We start from the raw sequence: 16307 nt of genomic DNA on the forward strand, positions 1-16307 counted from the left end.
GGGAGGGGGCCCCACTGCAGAAAAAAAATCCTGTATCAGGAGCAGGTGAGTCCTAACATTTTTGGGTTTGAGGAGGTAAGCCACTCACTGAAGAGCCTCATTTGTTTTCAGGCTATCGCCTGGAAGCACTATTACTAAACAAGATTTCTGTTAAGAAAGCTTCTTTTCTGACTGCCTGCTTGCTGGCAAGGGATTTTACGTCAGGAAATGGCAAACATCCTCACGAAAGAGGCCAACGCTCTCTTTAAATACCACTTATTTCGGGCTTAAGATTTCAAAGTAAATCTAACTAATGTGACATAAAATTTAAGAAATGCGTGATCTGTTAGTGCTGTTTCCTGGCCAACAGGACTAATCCTCATGACACAAGGAGCTCAGGCGCAGGAATGCTACAGCAGTGCTTTGCTTGGAATAGGAAGGGGAAAGCAAGAGGCAAAAACAGCCACCTAAATGCCCTGCATCCACGAAAGTACTTTCGGAGAGACATAATGAACAGCAGTTTTCCATTTCCATTAAAAAAAAATGCATCTTTCCTCCTTTTCTCTGTAATTAGAGGAAACTGAAATTTGCACTGAGGTCCAAGAATTCCAGTACCCAGAACCACTGTCGATTTTTCCTTAAAAAACAAGACTGAAGCTCACAGTCTTGCTCCCACAGGGTTTCGTATTTGGTTTTTTAATTCTGCAGAATAACCTCCCCCTTTCCTTCTTCTCTTCCTCTTCCTCACCCCAGTGAACTCTGATTCCCGAGTACATGGGCTTCAGCACAGAGCTCTACAAATATCCTGAATTTGCTTTTTCATCTCTGTTTTTATTAAGACTATTTCCTGCCAAGGTACTTCTAATTAGAAACATGTATTTAGTTATACAACATTCACATCCACTTCCATACTAGTATCCAGCATTGACAGGAATATCTATAAAGTGCTTAGTTCTGGTCAGTGGTACCACATGGATGGTGATAACTACAGCTTCTTTAGGACAGTAAAAACAAACTAAAATCAACTTATTCTTTCAATATTATGGAATACAAAAACAGTCATCTAAAGAGAGGCTCTCCACTTCTCTTAGACATCTTTATCTTCTCAGAGCAACTTCTCTTGGAGCACTGGTACTTTGAATGCTCCAGAAATTAAGAATTAATTGGAAAAAAATTTCTGATTACAAAGAAGTCCCACTGCATCTGACAGCTAAGGTTCACTGGTATTCATAAAATATTTGCCAAATACCATAAAAACTATTCAGAGAATACCAAAGCTATTAATCATTCAAATACTATTTGACTGCTCTAATTTGCAAGTAACTCTATGTGCCTGTATTTAAAAAGCCCCCAAAGCATGATGAACTAAAAGCATTCAATAACAAAGACAGTGTTTTAAGACCAAAGTACAGTGTTCTGGAGTGTTTATTGATTAGTAATTTAAAGCTGCAGCAAGATTCATGAAGTCCAAGGGATACTACTTGAGATCGCTTTTTTTTAATAAAAAAAAAAGCAAAACAAACCATAAAAAAACTAACAGAGTTTAACTTGTTCACTGGAAAAATCAAGCCTAACATTAAGTCTATAAGAGGCCAATGGAATAGTATGACAATATGTATATCAAAAACTACATTTCCTTAAAAAGGCATTAAGCATACAGGGAAGAAAAGAAAAATTGTACAGAGTGAAGAAAAAAAGAGGGTGTTATTACCCGTGTTCTCTTGATCCTGCTCTCCCTAGCACCTCTGGAGTTCAACACTACCATCTCTACTGCTAGCATCAGTTCAAGTCTTGCAGTTTGTCTTCCAAAAACTCATATGTTTAATTTTTTAAAAACTATTATGTCCTGTAAACCATAGCTTCCTTTGCAGCTGTGATGCAGCCATCCAAAAGAAATCTTTACTTGAAATTATTTGTTATTTCAAAGTTTTGTAAGACAAATCACAGCTGCAAGTTAAGGACTGGTGTATCATAGCAAGGAGCTAGATAAATTTCATTTCAAGCTATTAACTAAAAACAAGCCTTCTAGAAGTAATTTAGTACAGCCATGGAAGAAGTGCAATTTTCAGCTGAAGGAAAGTGTTTGGAGGTTGGGGGTGGGGGAGGTGGGGGTGGCACAGGGCTGGGTGGAGAAGAAAAAAATGTGTCTTCAGCCTGCTTTAGGAACTCTAAGGAAGCATCCACACATCCCCTAAAATCTTATATTTTTTTAATTCCTAAATGGAATGAACAGGAGGTATAGCTTTCAAGAATACATGGAAGGATTAAATGCATGGATTTCTAAAAAGCAAAACGAACAGTACTTCTGCTCAGAAAAGTAATGAAAATTAGTTTCTTTTTCAACAGATCTACAGTTCAGTTCCTGCTGCTGATTAAAATCACCATTCACCATTTTTCAATGCCTACTTGTCCTAAAGCCTGAGAAAATGAGTGATCCTTTATTTTAGAATATGCAAGGCAATCATGAGAGCACAGAACGCTGCAGTGTTGCCAACTTCTAATTATTATTATTTTTAAAGAAATGTCAGCTCCTGTCATCACTAATGCCTTAACTGTTTTTCTTAAGTTTTATTCCAGGATGGTGTGGTGCAATATGTTCACATTGTCCAACTCAAGACACTCAAACAAGTAAATATTTAACAGGGAAACTGCTCACTAGGCTATTTATAACTAACTTCACGGTTAATGAGGGTTCTTAATTTCCTTAACAACTACCTACTTTGCTACCTACTTTTACAGCATCATACTACAGTACAGTAATGAGCGATTATGCCATTAATACAGAAGCATCACAGTGGATCCTATGGGGGACAGAATGTGGCAGAGGCTTCCTGCCACGTGGAAGCTCTGTACACAATTACCTCTTCAAAGTGGACCTATGCTCTTAAATAAAGAAAATCAGAATTTTCTATCAAGTTAATCTGCTTGGGAGATGCTCATGAGAAGTCATGGCAAAAATACAGCCACATTTTTATAACCAATCCACATATTTGTGGTTTAACCACACAAATGTGATGTCTTGTAACATCTTAAATTAGAAAAATCTACAAGAAAAAGCAGATAAAATTTTTAATATTTTTAAAACAATCAGAAGTCCCAGCTCCATGAGAATTTTTTCCCTCTCCCTTGGTTTCTTTTGCTTGTTTTCAACATGCAACTGGGTTTTTTGTTGCCATGAGAAGAAATGTTTGCATCACTGACTGTCTCTAAATCCTATCTGACCACGTGCTGGGCTGAAAATTACCAAGCCCAAGCAGCAGTCCCCTTTAAAAGCAATCGTATGGATTCAGGCTCCAGGAAGCATCTCAGACTAAATTCTGATACATATTTGTTGAAAAATAAGCTTTTTTGTAAAAAAAATAAAGGTGAAAATGCACTACAGTTGCTATTGGTTATTTTTGCCATTAGCAGAATAATCTGTGTGATCCAATCCAAAACTAGGCCTGAAAGTCTTGCTTAAAATAATCCTGAGTGCAATTAAACTCTAACAATATCTGGGCAAATATAAGACAAACGGAGTAAAGTCCAGCATCATGTTGTAGGCTGAGAATCCCAATTTCTTTACGGCTTCTGTCAGCAATTGGCTCAGTGATACTGAGTGCATCATTCCATCACAGCTCACCATGCCCTGAACCAGCATCCGTGCTAAACTGAACTCTCTTGCAAGGAGTTTTAAGTGCTATGGTCCAAAAACATTACAAAAATGGCAGTGTTACACTATATTCAAATGAATGAGATTTAACTGCTGAGTTTCTTTCCGCTGTGGCCACGAATTGTTAATTCAACCATAGGCCCACGGTTCATATATTTCTTTTCAGAACCTTAAAAAACCCATTTTGGTATAGAGACAGAAAAGAGAAGTTACAAAGTTACAGTAAGTAGGGCATCAAACCAAGACTTTAAAGAAATAAATTCCAGCATCACTAATTCCATCACTGACTTAACCCTTTGATTCAGATATTGACAAAACTAGCTTTTGTCAGTGGAGATGGCAACAACATATTCCTTAAGAGCTTTGAAATTAATAGAAGAGATGCACACACACACATTACATGGCACATAGCTATAAGGAGTCCTTCTGGACAGCTCCTAAACAAGTATTTAAAAAAAAATAATAAACGTATTTTGTAGTTGTTTGGTCTTAAAAGTCTTGCTTTAAGATCACAAACCCCACCCCGTACCCCTGGATATAAATCCTGGGGCAGGAGGGGGTTGTTACCATGCCCAGAGGTTCACAGACACCCCCACCTCTCAAATGCTGCCTCCTGACCAACAAAAACCAACTCACACCCTACCCCTTTTATTTTCGACCACGCACTCTCCTTGATCTCGGACTTACGTCACGTTTGTACTGAAGATTAAGATCGTCTAGACTCACAGACCTCTGTCAGGCCTTAACCCTTCCTTGTAGACTGCCAGCATGGCCACCAGGGACCTGCCTTGCCTCGTTGAGCAGCGAGAGGTTCACCCCAGTCCTGCACGCTGTCAGTGGGATGGAGATCACAGGGTCCACTGCCTCGTACCAGACATTTTGAAGAGCCCCAGGGAAAGGAGGAGGTGAAGCAGAAGAGAACCTGTCGGTCCTTAGCCATCTGGGGAGTCTTCACCTCACTGCATTTGGGCACCTTTAATTCTGCTCCTTCTTGGATAAATGGCATTTTGAGGAAGGAACGCGTGACTGTCAAAACAAACGCCACGTAATCGCTCTGGCAGAACCAGTCACAGTGTTTGAAAGATTCAGAGAATAAGACCCAACTGCATGGATGGACACAATATTTTTTTTCCCACTTGAAACCTTTTGCTAGCAGCAATGCTTCCAATTTAGCATCACCACAGTGTTTGAACGATTCAGAGAATAAGACCCAACTGCACGGATGGACACAATATTTTTTTTTCCCACTTGAAACCTTTTGCTAGCAGCAATGCTTCCAATTTAGCATCACGACTACATGCAACCGTGGCAAGCTCAAGCAGCCAGAAAAGCAGAAATAGAAAATCAATATATAAAATGGTTCTCTGTAATAAAAGAAACAGCACCCTGAAAAAAACCAACAAATTAAAAAAGGGATTATTTTTGTCATTCAGTTATAGGTGAATGCAGAAAAGCACCTGGCCAAACGCATTCCATTTTTTCTCAGGGAATATATCACTTACCTTGTGTTATGCTTCTCTAAAGAAATAGTAAAGCACTTTGATTCAAGTTATTGGGGCAGGAAGCCAACACCATGTTTTCAAATTACTTTCAAGACTTCCAGAAAGTACTGGAAGCTCCCTGCATTTACAGAACAGGCTGCGAGGTAGAAAAATGAAACTACAAGGAAAAGTAGTCTCATCTCAAGGCTGTATATATTCATTTGTGTTTTTTGTTTTTTTTTTTTAATTGTTATTATTTTTTAACCCATTTTCTAAAACAAAGGTCTTCTAGAAACTGGTGGAAAAAGACACATAGGTCACCGTGGCTCCTGGCCCAGGCTAATTCTACAGGTGAAAGACTGAGGAGCCTCAGGCTCTCACAGGATGGGTGTGCAAGCACCCTCCTCAGAAGAACACACACATACTTCAGTGAATTTTAGTCCTATTTATTACCTACATTTAGCTTGCCCATGTTACTGATTTTTCGTAACTTGGTCCTCTGTCACAGGTGCTACTTCTATACAACTCTACCTATTCTTAAAAAGTTGGAGAATGTTAACAATCTAATAAATTATCCAGAACGTCAGGTGCTTATATCAGAGCTGTGAAGATGTACAAGACTACAGTCACTGCTGCTGACAGACAGACGGCCAACACCGAGCCCTCCATTTTCTGCCCTCGTCAAAGTATATTCCCTGTAAGCAGTATGGCCTTAAATCAAAGGAAAATAGAGGAGATGCTAAACATGCACAGTTGACAACAAAAAGCAGTGCATTCTCTATTTAAGTGCTTGTTTCACTGCGTATTTTCGTCTGTCAAGGGCACGTTTAGCACTGAACAAACTTCCCTGGCCCACACAGAAACATAACTGAGCTAGAGCTAATGCTCATGTGAAAGGTGATGGTGATATTTCTCAGTGACAAGGACAGCTACCAAAATGGAGTTGTGAGTCAGAGGCAGGGCAAACACCATTTTTACAGCAATCTGTAACCAATAAAAATATACAGCAGCCTCTTCAGACAGAATGTGAGACGGAGCCTCCTGTATCTGGAGGCCTTATCACCAACACACCTGATCTCTGCAGTGATACCATCTTTTAGAGAAGCCACAGTGGTCTTCCACAGAAATTCTTGAAGGAATGGCAAAACATTTAAAGGAACAATACTCAGAAGGTAACTATTTTGTGTACCATTTCCTGCCTAAGTTTTATTGAACATACTGGCCAACTTGATACTTTCTATGCACTAATTTGTAGCAGAAGACCATGACAGTACATTTATTTAATCAGAAACAACCTGCTAATAGAAGTTAGAATCATAGAATCATTCAGGTTGGAAAAGACCCTTGGCATCATCGAGTCCAATCATCTACCCTACTCTACAAAGTTCTGCCCTACACCATATCCCCCAACACCACATCTAAACGACTCTTAAACACATCCAAGGATGGTGACACAACCACCTCCCTGGGCAGCCTACTCCAATGCCTGACTACTCCTTTCTGTGAAAAACTCTTTCCTAATGTTGTCTAAACCTACCCTGTTGTAGCTTGAATCCATTCCCTCTTGTTCTATCACTAATTACCTGGGAGAAGGAACCAGCACCAACCCCTCTACAATGTCCTTTCAAGTAGTTGTAGAGAGTGATGAGGTGACCCCTCAGTCTCCTCTTCCTCAAACTACTAAGTTACTACAAGAACTTGAAAGCTGGAAAAGCAACACTGTAGAATATAAAGCAAACCCTTTTTAGGCAAGGGTTCACTAAAAAAAGAACTTTATCTTACTTTAATTCAGAAGGAACTGCAATTTTATTTTCCCAAAGGTATTTCTGGAAGGAGTTATTTGCATGGAGAACTCAATTACTGAAATGGGAATATATTACCAACCTGATGTGTCATCATAGCTGCTCTTCACAGCAATGGAAGACTTGCAGGACTACACTTGGTAAAATTTGGGAAAGCCAGTGTATGTGTGTTACTAAGATAAAAACCTCAGTGGTAAATCAGAGTCATTACCACTCTTGGTAGCTCAAGATCTTCACAAAGTTTTTTTCAGCCCCTAAGCATTTGCTATACAATATTTACTTTGGGGACAATTTTACTTTAAAGTTACTTTTTAATCTTCTACGTTATATTAAATAATCCTATTATTTTACAGTGATAACAGCTTCTAAAAGTCTACAGGCAAAAAATACAGCCAGCCACTCTACACTCATTAAGAGGTACGTTAGTACATCAAAAAATCTTTTCCCTGATGTTAGCTAGGTCTTTCTAGCTGTAAAGCATTTGAGGGTGGGAGCAAAGCAGGAGCATTACCCACCGCTTTTAGAATGTGAAATACTACTTGAATTTGAAGAAGAGAGATCTGCCCCGGCAGATATTTGTGTAACTGCTTTGCACTGCCAACAGCAAAAGTTAAAATGTTTTCAACATATAAATTTACTGCTTCTGAAGGTCAAACATTCTATCAGTAAAATACACAAACTGGCCAGTCAGGGAAAATATTTTCAGGCAGTTCAGCGGTTACTTTGAGCATATTTTCCAGTATCAGCTTTCATCAATCTGTTACTGTCCAGTATTTCTTCAAAACTAAACAAAACTACTGTCTGGTAACACGGCAACAATTAACACATAAGCAGAGAGCCAAGGTTTTGAAAAAGCCCATGCCTCGTTTTCTGAAGCTGGACAGCCAGAATGAGACATGGCACTTCCCATTTCACACCAAGACCATCTATCTCATAATGATATTATCTACTTTACTTAATTACAGGCCATTTTCACTTAGTGGTAAAAGAACTAATTTAAAGGTTTAGTTAGTGAATATTTTGCATCATCTGAATATTCGCCATCTGTATTTTCCCCGAAATTAAGCCAGCCATTCTCAGTGTAAATACTATTTTTTCAAGCACGTAATTTTAAAAATAGGACTTACTTGAATACAAAATAGCACAAACATTTGACTTAATGTTCTTTAGTTCCCACTTACACATGAAAGTTAGTTATCTTGTCTGAAAAATGGCATTGTAGGGAAATAAGTTCTTTAAGTGTTTCCCTGTGTTTCTGATAGCCTGACTGATAGAACATTTTAAATTAACTGAAAAATCTAAGCTATTCATTAGTCATTTTCTATACGAGTACCTATTATAGACACGACAGTATCTTTTTTGTTTCTTGAGGTCATCCAAAGAATCCTTATTTTAAAGAAAAGTAAACCCACTGTGCACCAGGTTCAAGAGATTAATTTTTTAGCATAGCTTTACAGGGGCCCTCTAAAATTGTTTGCTTTTTTTTTTTAATTCAATTTTATCACTGATGTTGTTGTAGCTTTCTCAGATTTGTAACAGTCATCTTCCACACATTCAGCAGTTTAAAATATTTCCACATAAAACTAGTTTTCCTTTTGATTTGTGATTTTGTTTAATCACACACTATAAAGTCAAGGAAATTCTCACCTACTACAGTTTAAGCTACACGTAGGCATGGCACCCAGCTTGAGCTGGCTTGAGTTAGCAGTTTCCTCCTTCCATTTGGATCTCAAGGAAAAAAATACATATGATAACCACACAGCCCACATGTTAAAAATCTTCCAGTGTCTGCCCCATGTGGCCACTAACACTTAAGCATTAAGCACCTCCAACATCAAGTGATTTTCCTTGCTTTTAGACTGAAATGAGGACTTAACATTACCTACTTAGTAGTAAACACTGTTTCTTCAATCTATATCTTCCTTGATTTGAATGCACTTGTAAGAATTATTCTACGTAAGAAGTTGTAAGACCATTGCATACTTTGAGTAGGACTAAAAAGCAGCACAATTAATTTCTTCTAACAATGTTTATATCAAAGGCAAATATCTAAAATAGCTAAATAAGTTATTTATGTACTGATTCTGTACCAAGCACTGTCACAGCTATAGATTTGTATTCTATCCAATACCGTGTGCTCTCTCTCCATCACAAGTCAGCTAGGTGTCTTCTACGTATAAGGTCTATAACTCACACTTCTGAGTGTTAGCAATTGTGCCATTTTTTCATGAGCAACTACAGCAACAATATTTAAACCTATGCTTGTATCTGACATTGTTACTTTGACGTTTCAATATGGTTAAAAATAATCCTAGGATTCCTTTATGTTATAGATATCTCACAGGATAAAAACTTATTTTGTTATAATTTGTGCAAATACAATAATTTTCAATGAAACAGAAGCTGGGAGAGCTATGTTATTTTCTTAGATGACAAAAATCAACTTCCCGTGGACATTTCCCTCACCTTTTCTGTCTGGTTTGAGGTTCCGATCCACTGGCGGTGGCTCACATTCTGCAGCAGGTACTGACCGTCTGGGAGGAGTCTTTGGACTGGACCTGAAACCCATGTGAGCAGGAGGAGGGACTTGCTTTCCAAATAATGGAAAATCAAACGTGCCTGGTGTCATTGGTACATAGTTTGTTTCCTGGATGGGTTCTGTGAAGCTGCTGGAATGCTGTCGTGGAGGAGAGTTGGGATTCATTGGGACATAATTTTCATCTAGTTCTTCACTTGAAACACTTCCCACTGTCAACATGCTTCTGTTTTTCTAGAATTAACATATATTTCCTTTAACAAAATAAGTTATGCAATCAGCTGTGAATCATATGAGCTTTTTAACCTAATCTACTCAGATCAATATATTCTACTGAAACTGAAGAAAATCACAAACACCATATTTCATGCTTTTTTACATGGAAACAAAGAGCATTCAAGCAACTGTCACTGTCGTCTCTCATCAGATCAAGTCATACTTACAAAGTGGTTATGGAAGCCCTCCAATGAATTAGATCTGTCATTCGGAAACGTTCGTGGAATATCATAACAGTCTTGAGAACTAATTTCTAAAGAAACAAGAAGAGAAAGTGGCTATTTATCATCCCTGTTCCTGTCACTTGGCACCAGGCATCCAGAGTCTGTTATTATTTACTGTCTGCTCCTGAGAACGTACAAACACACCTCCTGAAGCTGTGGCCCGCAGATTTTTATCTATATACTTGAGAGGACTGTGTTGACAAAAAAACTTAGCACTCATCAGTCACAACATGGAGTTCTTATAGTAGTATTTTTTCATGGCAAGAAAAGAAAAAGTAATTTTTCCTTTTAAAGAAGCAGCAAAGTCTTCCTTTCAAATATGCAGGGGTAAAAATTCAGTGTAAGGGTGTGTTTGGAGATACTGGACCCTCATGAAAAACCTGTTCTAAACTTAACAAACAGCAGATGAAATTTAGGGTCTGGAGAAGTTTTCTGACTGAACACCCTTCCCTTGGAAAACACTGATTGAACAGGATTCAATCTGCTGCAGGAACAGGTGAATTGCTGCTCCCAGCTCCCCCGCACGGTCTCCAGGGGCTTTCCGTTTGAACCAACTGCTACAGAACCAAAGGTTTCTCCATTTTCACAGTCCTGGCTCTTGGCAGTCCACATTAAGAAGGTCCTCAGCTTTATGGCTGCTTTTCTGGTGGACAGGGGGGTTTAGTGAGACATCTGGCTCCCAGGTCCTCCTCACCCATGCAGGCATCAGGCTGCCTTACCCTGCAAGAAGTATTCCCTTCCTCCTGATGCCAAGACAGAAACTGTGGGCAAACTCTAGGTTTCAACCCCATCCTGTCCTGAAAAAAACAGCTGAAATCTTTTGGAGATTTCTGCCTTAGAAGAAAAATAAACACTTCTGCTATTAAGGGCCTAATTAAAACAGCATTTTCAGAAAGCCTGCTTTTCCTGAGGCTGAAAATCTCAGCTTTAGTGCAGGAGTACTCATTTATAAACTTAGCAAAATGAGAGAAGATAAGCAAAACAAACAAGGGTCTTTCAGGGTGTTATGATGTCATTTTAAAACCCTACCAACTGCTAATATTATTACAAAATGAATGACAAACAGGGTAATACTGAGCATCTGTATGATCACATCCATGCTCTACATTGTCTCCTCTAAAAACCCTGTCCCCATCCCCTTCCTCATTTCAGCCTCCCATCCCATACCTAGCACAACTCAAACAATTCTCCTTTAAAATCCCCTCTAGTGTTAGTATTGACTCTAATTGGTTTAAAATTGCACTTTAAAAATAATACTCTAATACCCACCTGCCTCAGGAACCTGAAAAAAAAATGAAAACTCTGAGCCCAAGAGTGGTTAACAAGACTAGAACTGCTCTCTGTAACATTAAGTATCAGCTTCCCAATCTCCACCTCTCACTGCATTTCTCAAGTTTAAATCTGAGAGAATAAGAACAGGAACAACAACAACAAAAAATACAGGCAGAAAAAACCCCAAGAAACACCGAATTCTTTCAGGAAAAGTAGCTCCGCCAGATTTTATAGGACCCAAAATACACCCAGCTGCTAAAGGAAAAACAGTTAAAAAAAAATACACTAGCACATCTGGAATACCAACATTTTGGTGACTATAAGGAACAACTTTAATTTTACTTAAAACCTGCACTACACACAATTATCACAAGGAAAGAAAGGGACAAGCTTGAGTAGTGGGCCTATGTGAACCTCATGAGGTTCAGCAAAGCCAAGTGCAGGGTCCTGCACCTGAGTAGGGGCAACCTCCACTATCAATACAGGCTGGGGGATGAGGGGGTTGAGAGCAGCCCTGCCAAGAAGGACTTGAGGGTACTGGTGGATGAAAAGCTGGACATGAGCTGGCAATGGGCACTCACAGCCCAGAAAACCAACCGTAACCTGGGCTGCATCAAAAGAAACATGGCCAGCAGGTTGAGGGGGGGGACTCCGCACTTCTACTCTGCTCTGGTGAGACCCCACCTGGAGTGCTGTGTCCAGCTCTGGGGCCCCCAACATAAGAAAGACATGGACTTATTGGAGTGGATCCAGAGCAGAGTCACAAAAAATATCAGAGGGATGCAACACCTCTCCTGTGAAGAAAGGCTGAGAGAGTTCTCAGCCTGGAGAAGAGAAGGGAGACCTTATAGCTGCCTTTCAGTACATAAATGGGGCCTACAGGAAAGACGGGGACAGACTTTTTAGCAGGGCTTGTTGTGATAGAACAAGGGGTAACGTTGTTAAACTGAAAGAGGGTAGATTTAAACCAGATATAAGGAATAAAATTTTTACAGTAAGGGTGGTGAAACACTGGAACAGGTTGCCCAGAGAGGTGGTTAGATGCCCCATCCCTGGAGGTGTTCAAGGCCAGGCTGCATGGGGCTCTGAGAAACCTGAGCTAGTGGAAGATGTCCCTGCTGATTGCAGGGAGGTTGGACTAGAAGACCTTTAAAGGTCCCTGCCAACCCAAACTATTGTATGATTTTATTATTCTAAAGGCTGGTGGCCATGATCACCAGATCAGGGTTGATCTCAAAGCTCTGGATATACACCAAGTCCCACTGACCTTCATTAAACATTTTCAGCTTCTACAGATTTGGACCACTTTGGACCCTGCTAACCTTACTTTGCTGATAACAGCACTACTGAATTCAGCTATAAGAGCTTATTAGCAAAAAAAACCCAAACAAACAAGATTATTAGTTCTTCACTACTGTTTTCTAAAGACAAGTAACACCACAGATACATCTAGCTCTTCAAATATTTTTAGCTAAGACTGAATGCGACAGTGCAATATACTTCCCTTATCGATGTTCTCTGCTTTGCTGTTTTGATGGTTTCCTTTAATAATCTTCTTTCTCCTCTTTCTTACATATTTTAAGCATTGCCACCACAGACTGCTTTGTGAAGGGCTACACGCTTGTTTTTAAAGGCTTGAAATGCCCCTCATATCATTCAGCCCATTCGTATGGCATCATTCATCACAAGATGACATCACTTAACACGGAAATTCTGGAAGAGCAGGATAAAAGACGGAATACTGACCTTTACGAAAGATATTCAAATCTACAGTTGAAATGGTATTACTGCGCGAGGGCGGCATTCCTGCTGTAGGGACGCAATAACTACTGTCAGTGTCTGAAGCTGTACGACTAATGCTACATGTTTCCACAGGAGATCGATCTGCAGCGTGGTGAGGTTTCGGTGGCCGAGGTGGAGGAATATCTGGAATAGTCTCCAGTTTTGAAGTCTGAGACAACGTTCCCTCCGGAAAAGTTCGTGGAATCTGATAAGTACCTCCGGGTGTGGGGGGAATGTCGTAGCTGATGGAGATGTGTCTCATCTGGGCGTCTAGCGAAGATGATGCCGACGGGGTACTGAAAACGTGTTGCTCTCCTTCTGCATCAGTCCCAGATGGAGACGCTGCCTTGGGTAAAACATCCTGTGAGTAACTCCTAGGAAGGTTATAAAGGCTGCAGTCTGGCAGTGTCTGCCCGGTACGGGAAGGCGGAGAGTCATAGACACCTTGCTGCTGAAAAAAGCCATTCACAGCATGCTTGCTCGCTGACGGAGCGGGATTTTTGTGGGAGGGCACGTTATCATTGCAGTCTGTTTCAGAAGAGCTGGATTTTGCCGAGTCAGCATGAGATCTACACGCAAGATTGTGAGATTAAGATGTTGATGAACACATGAAGGAAAACAAACGCTACAAATAATAAACACAACATCTAAAATGTAAACAACTAGAAAGTCTATCGGTCTCTTCCATTTATTTTTTTTTTTTAATGAAATGCAGGAACTCAGTTATTAAACAAACAGTAGTACTTAAGCAGGATCCAAAGTAACTACATACATACAAATCCATGCATGTGAAACAGATGACACAAGCGTGAAGCTTTAGCAGTGGCTAAACACCAAGCTGATGTTTCATAAAGCAAGTGATTTCCACAGGGCTGGTTTGGAGCAGAGTTTGTTTGGGGGTTGGGGGATTTATGTTTTCGGAGGTTTTTTTAACCCATGCTGCAAACTAGCAGCACTTTAGTGGTACTGTTAAAGGTAAAAATAACACACTCAATCGTTGGGTTTACAGTACTTGCTAATTCTAATCAGTATGAAAAAAACATTAGGGGAAAAAATACAACTGCTTGTAACACTCTAAAGTGCATGCCTGAAGTCATCTACTGATCATATAAAACTGGTTCAAAAAGGCACAAAGGAGAGAGACATAACAGATAAGAACAGAAATAGGAGTAAGATAGCATGGCCTTTGGGGGGGAAAAATAATCCATAGGATATATGTGCATCAGAGTCTTAAATGCAAGTTAATGCAGTGTTGTTACAGAAAAGCGCACACTAGTTTACCTTGGATTTCTTTGGAAATTCTGTATTTTATGAGAACAGCAGTCATTAATACTGGTACTAACTAGTACCAGTAAACTTACGTGGAAAGTAAACACACTGCAACCCTTTTTTGCCTTTTTTTTTTTTTTTAAAACTTCTTCAGTTACCTTGCTTGAGGGAGAGAAATCCTGTTATCAGTCTGACTCCTTGCTTCAATGAAAGTCAAGACAGTGGCAAAATACTAGCACAGGTAAGGTTAAGGCAGTCCATACACTTTTTGGTCAATCATACCATGATATTTCCTATTTTCATTACCACAGTATCATACCATTGTGTTAATTTATAAATACGAATGTAAATATTTCAGCATGCATATGTGTCAATGAATAGCTGCTATACTATTCTTACTAAGCTCTATTAAGCAACTGGACCATGCAGTTTACTAAACTTCTAAGGAATAAAATACATAAAAATCAACAGCATGACTAGCACAAGAAGCATCTTTTCCTTTTAAGAGGCTCTCTACCTCGAAGTGAACACAGCCAGAATTTACCATTCAAATTCCATTTTTTCAGTAAGATTGCACAAAATTTTATTTCTTAAGAGACAGCTGGATTTATCTCCCAGAGTTCTGGTAACCTGAGGAGAAAGGAATCCAGTTTAGCTATTCATTTATGCACTCATTGGAGAAATGGAGACTGTGTGAAACACAATCCATTCTTCTTAGATATCCATCTAAACCCCATGAATCACTCCCAAAGTGCCTCTCTGCCAGCTATCAAGGGAACAAACGTGATTACCTTAGACTGGACATCTGCAGTCAAGAAAAGTGTCATTCACCTAACCAACTGGTTTTTGTTCTGTTTAATAGCAGAGATACCATCTTCTTCCATCAGCCTGAGCAGCTTATGAGAGTTCTGGCTTTAATTATATCACCTTGTTCTGTTAGCTTGTGCTTAGGTTTTTTAGTGTGGTCGTTTTTTCATTAGAAAAAGTACATTAATTTTGCTTTGGTTGCTATTTTAAACGTATATTTAAGTTCTGTCTCACTGGTCAGAATTGGTTTCTGGGTGACTTTGAACATTAATCTGCATTTAGTTTCACAGGTCCCCCAAGAAAGAAGAAAATGTTCTCATTAAGTACTTATCCTTGGGACAACCAAGGAAGTGAAATGAACCACTGGAAGTTCATTACAGTTGCAAAAAACAGAGCACATAGGACTCACTTTCTAGATGTATCCTTCTGGTTCTCTGGTGTTCACTTAGACCAAAGGCCCAGCAACAGTCACGTGTGTTTTATGTGAGCAAGTATGGGAAGGACTGTGATCTGTATTTTATATGCTATGAAGTGGGCAGTCTAGATAAGGTGGACACTGACAATGTTATAGAACCAAAATTATTAGTTCTGGTTCAATCGGATGCAATTTTAAAATGAAAAACACTTCCTAAGCTACAGAAATAAAATATAAGCACTACATTTATGTTACAAAACCATGCAGGAGTATATAACCAAAGCTCAAAGCGCAACAGCACATGTACAATGCCAGTGCATAAGGATTACCCATCATACGTAAGCAACAAATGCTATCATTTTTAAAATTTAGGAGTATTTCTGGGTCTAAGCGAATGCTGCTGCTTCTTTCTTGACCACAAGTACTTGTGAAAACAGAAGACTTCCAAAAAGCATGACACATGATGCAGCCAGGCCTGTCATTTGCTTAGCTGATGGCAACAACTTACATTTCTCATTGTAAGAGGGCACTCCTGATTCACTTTATGTTTTTAAAAGTAATCTCTTGGAATCAGCTTCTTAGTCTGTTGAACTAGTTTTCAAGATATGAATGGGTTGTAACCAATCTGATTTTGCAAGACCGAAAGTTTGAAGACAGTCTGAAACATGAGCCAAGAAAGCACTTTATGCCAACATAAAGACAGGGAATTCAGCTGCTGAAGTTTACCTAGTTTTCAAAAGTCAGTATTAATCACTGATGATAAGAACACCACGAACAATTTGAAAATCTGCTATGCATAGTTGATTCATGTT

The 16307-nt window shown here is 39.3% G+C and overlaps 1 protein-coding gene across 3 annotated transcripts in view; it reads right to left on the reverse strand.

Moving 5' to 3' along the window:
- GAB1 (GRB2 associated binding protein 1) overlaps window positions 1-16307 on the reverse strand; it is a 123828-nt gene that overhangs the window by 11896 nt on the left and 95625 nt on the right. For all 3 annotated transcript variants that reach the window (XM_014949863.1, XM_014949864.1, XM_014949862.1), the window contains exons 4-6: window positions 12969-13573; window positions 9894-9979; window positions 9381-9684 (exon numbers count right to left, since the gene is read on the reverse strand). In XM_014949863.1, coding sequence (XP_014805349.1) covers window positions 9381-9684; window positions 9894-9979; window positions 12969-13573 — 995 coding nt within the window. The remainder of the gene's footprint in view (window positions 1-9380; window positions 9685-9893; window positions 9980-12968; window positions 13574-16307) is intronic.

This window comes from Calidris pugnax, unplaced genomic scaffold, assembly GCF_001431845.1.
Source record: "Calidris pugnax isolate Ruff unplaced genomic scaffold, ASM143184v1 scaffold42, whole genome shotgun sequence".
NCBI classification, from domain to species: domain Eukaryota; kingdom Metazoa; phylum Chordata; class Aves; order Charadriiformes; family Scolopacidae; genus Calidris; species Calidris pugnax.